The sequence below is a fragment of the Dipodomys merriami genome, unplaced genomic scaffold (genome assembly GCF_024711535.1).
Source record: "Dipodomys merriami isolate MVZ:Mamm:240054 unplaced genomic scaffold, mDipMer1.0.p SCAF_291, whole genome shotgun sequence".
NCBI lineage: Eukaryota > Metazoa > Chordata > Mammalia > Rodentia > Heteromyidae > Dipodomys > Dipodomys merriami.
This window is the reverse complement of record NW_027204393.1, coordinates 690,001-692,949: the sequence shown is the minus strand read 5'-3', so window position 1 is coordinate 692,949 and position 2,949 is coordinate 690,001. Positions and strand designations below refer to the sequence as shown.

The window sequence follows — 2,949 nt, the reverse complement described above, 5'->3', positions numbered from 1 at the left end:
ATTTCAACTAGTCTCTTCTGAACCTTGTGTGAGCAAAATGTTTGCATAAGACACTTCAGTTCAAAGTAACAAGCCTAGGTCGTGGTTATGAGAAACTGTCATATAAAGAGCTTTTCTTTTTTATTTATTTTTTGTCAGTCGTGGGGCTTGAACTCTGGACCTGGGTGCTATCCTTCAGCTCTTCAGCTCAAGGCCAGTGCTCTACCACTTGAGCCGGAGTGCCACTTCGCAGCCTCCTGAGAAACTAGGATTACGGGTGTGAGCCACCAACGCCTGCTTAAAGAACTTTTCTAGTGCAGATGGAAAGGAACATCTTTTAAGCCTTTGTGTGTGTGTGTGTGTGTGTGTGTGTGTGTGTGTGTGTGTGTGTGTGTGTGTGTGTGTGTGTGTGTATGTGTGTGTGTGTGTGTGTGAGAGAGAGAGAGAGAGAGAGAGAGAGAGAGTATTGTACTTTTATAATAGCATATATGACATCTTTTAAGACTTAAAAGGAGACCAGTGGATGGTTGTCTTGCTATCCTTGGGAAGTATCTTGGTTTTTGTTTTTGTGCTAGTACTGGGACTTGACCTCAGGGCCTCATGCTCTCCCTTAGTTTTTTTTTTTTTTTCTGGATCCGGTTGTGGGGCCTGAACTCTGGGTCTGGGCGCTGTCCCTTAGCTCTTCAGCTCAAGGCTAGTGCTCTACCACTTGAGCCACAGCGCCACTTCTGGCTTTTTTTCTTTTTGCTTATGTGGTGCTGGGGAATCGAACCCAGGGCCTCATGCATGCAAGGCAAGCACTCTACCACTGAGCCACCTTCCCAGCCCTTTTTTTTTTTTTCTTAAGGCTGGTGCTCTACTACTAGAGCCTCATCTTTTCTTTCAGCTTTTTACTGGTTAGTAGGAAATAGAAAGTCTTTTAGATTTGTCTGCCTGGCTGGCTTCAGTGATTGTCAAATCTTAGCCTCCACGGTAGCTAGGATTATAGAGGAGCCATACTAGCTCCTGGTACCTTGTTTGTTTTTTAAATTAGAGAGTCACTTTCATTTTCATCAAGCGTTCACACACAGCTCATTCTAATCCTTTTCTTCCTGCAGCAGGATTAACACACAGTGACACAGAAAAAGAGGAAGCAGTGGTCTAGGATCTCAGAAACCACGTGACTGATGAGGAAGTTAAATCTTTCCTTTTTACTGTAAGGGAAGAGAGGCTGATGAGTAGTTTCTGATCCTTCTCCAATGTTTCAACTTTTGGAGATACAGAAACATGTTACCATTTGTGTTTTTCTCTACTCTGTTTTCTTTCATTTTTATTGAATCTGAGGCGCAACCCTGGGCCTGCAATTCCTCTGATGCAACTCTTTCATACACCTACTGCGGTAAGTAAAGCAGCAGCACCAGGCAATTGTAGTATCAACTATTTTGAGGGTTAAGTTTTCAGAAGAGCCTTAGGCCACTGTCAAGACACAGGAAGTGTTCGTGTTCTAGCTAGCCGAGGCTGCTATGCCTGCAAAAAATCACTGGCTGGTGACTTTGCCTGGGTAGGTTTTCTTCATCCTCAGGGAGCTTATAAATCTCTAAACTGTTTTGCTTTACCCCCAACGGCTTTTGTTGCTCCCTGTGATGAGCTAGCTCTACTTCACTCCCAGTTTGTGGGTTTTCTCAGTTTCAGTACAAATGCCTACTTCGGAGCTTTTGTCTCAGCCCCATAAGTAACTCTTCCTTAGAAGTTAGAACAGGGCAGACTGCTTCCTGAAGAGGATTTCTGCTCCTGACTGTGCCAGTGGGCTGATGATCATACTAGATGCCAGGTCAGTAACAGCACTTGCCTCTCTCTCTTCCATTCACTCTGCCTTTCCTGTTATTCTATTACTTGGAAAAATTAGCTGTCACAGAAAAAAGTTTAATCAGTTGCAGCCCTTTTTCAGTTGCAAAATAGAAGTGATTTTAGAGTCTATTTTTTTTGTGTGTGTGTGGTTTGGTGCTGCTCCTGAGTCTTGAACTCAGGGTCAGGGCATGGACTCTTGTCCCTGAGCTTTTTTGCTCAAGGTTAACTTTCTACTACTTGAGTCACAGTTCCACTTCTGGCTTATAGTTGATTAATTGGAGATAAAAGTCTCTTGGACTTAACTATTTGTGCTTGTTTCCCCCCAGTCCTGGGACTTGAACTCAGGGCCTGAGCTTTGTCCCTGAACTTCTTTTGCTCAAGGCTAGCACTCTATCACTTAAGCCACAGTGCCACTTCCAGCTTTTTCTGTTTATATAGTACTGAGGAATAGAACCCAGGGCTTCATGCATGCTAAGCAAGCACTTTACCACCGAGCCACATTCCCAGCCCCCCTCCCACCCCTCCTTTTTTTTTTTTTTGGCCAGTCCTGGGGCTTGAACTCAGGGCCTGGGCACTGTCCCTGACTTCTTTTGCTCAAGGCTGGCACTCTACCACTTGAGCCATAGCACCACTTCCAGCTTTTTCTGTTTATGTGGTACGGAGGAATCAAACTCAGGGCTTCATGAATGCTAGGCAAGCACTCTACCTCTAAGCCCTAAGCTGGCTTTGAACCACAATCAGATCTCAGCCACCTAAATAGCTAGAATTACCACCATTGGCACCTGAGGTTATTTTTAATTCTCTGCCAGACAGGCCATATGACTTTATTTTCTTAGGATTGGCTATTTTCTTGTTCCTCTGTTTGGAAACACCTTTGCTTGCTTCTTCCTTTTCTTTGGCGCTCTGTGTTAGCTTCTCTACATTAGACAGAGCAGGCATCTCTCCCAGACTGGCTTCCAACAGATGTTTTGGGAACCCCTACCACCTCTCTCCAACAAGCAGGCACTTAGCATCTGCTCATTCTGTACTGAGCTAGGAGATAACAGCTTCTACTAGCCCAAGCCAACATTTCCTTTTACCCAGGTAAATAGACGCTGCCAGAACCCTGAGTCCAGCATTAGAGATATAGATACTAGTTGTTTT

The 2,949-nt window shown here is 44.5% G+C and overlaps 1 protein-coding gene across 3 annotated transcripts in view; it reads left to right on the top strand.

The window, feature by feature from the left end:
* Window positions 1-1,087: 1,087 nt before the first annotated feature.
* Ly96 (lymphocyte antigen 96) overlaps window positions 1,088-2,949 on the top strand; it is a 14,144-nt gene continuing 12,282 nt past the window's right edge. Inside the window, exon 1 of one of the 3 annotated variants that reach the window (XM_070038721.1) lies at window positions 1,088-1,357. In XM_070038721.1, coding sequence (XP_069894822.1) covers window positions 1,246-1,357 — 112 coding nt within the window. In that variant the 5' untranslated portion in view covers window positions 1,088-1,245. The remainder of the gene's footprint in view (window positions 1,358-2,949) is intronic. The other 2 variants (XM_070038720.1, XM_070038719.1) reach the window with 2 other exon arrangements.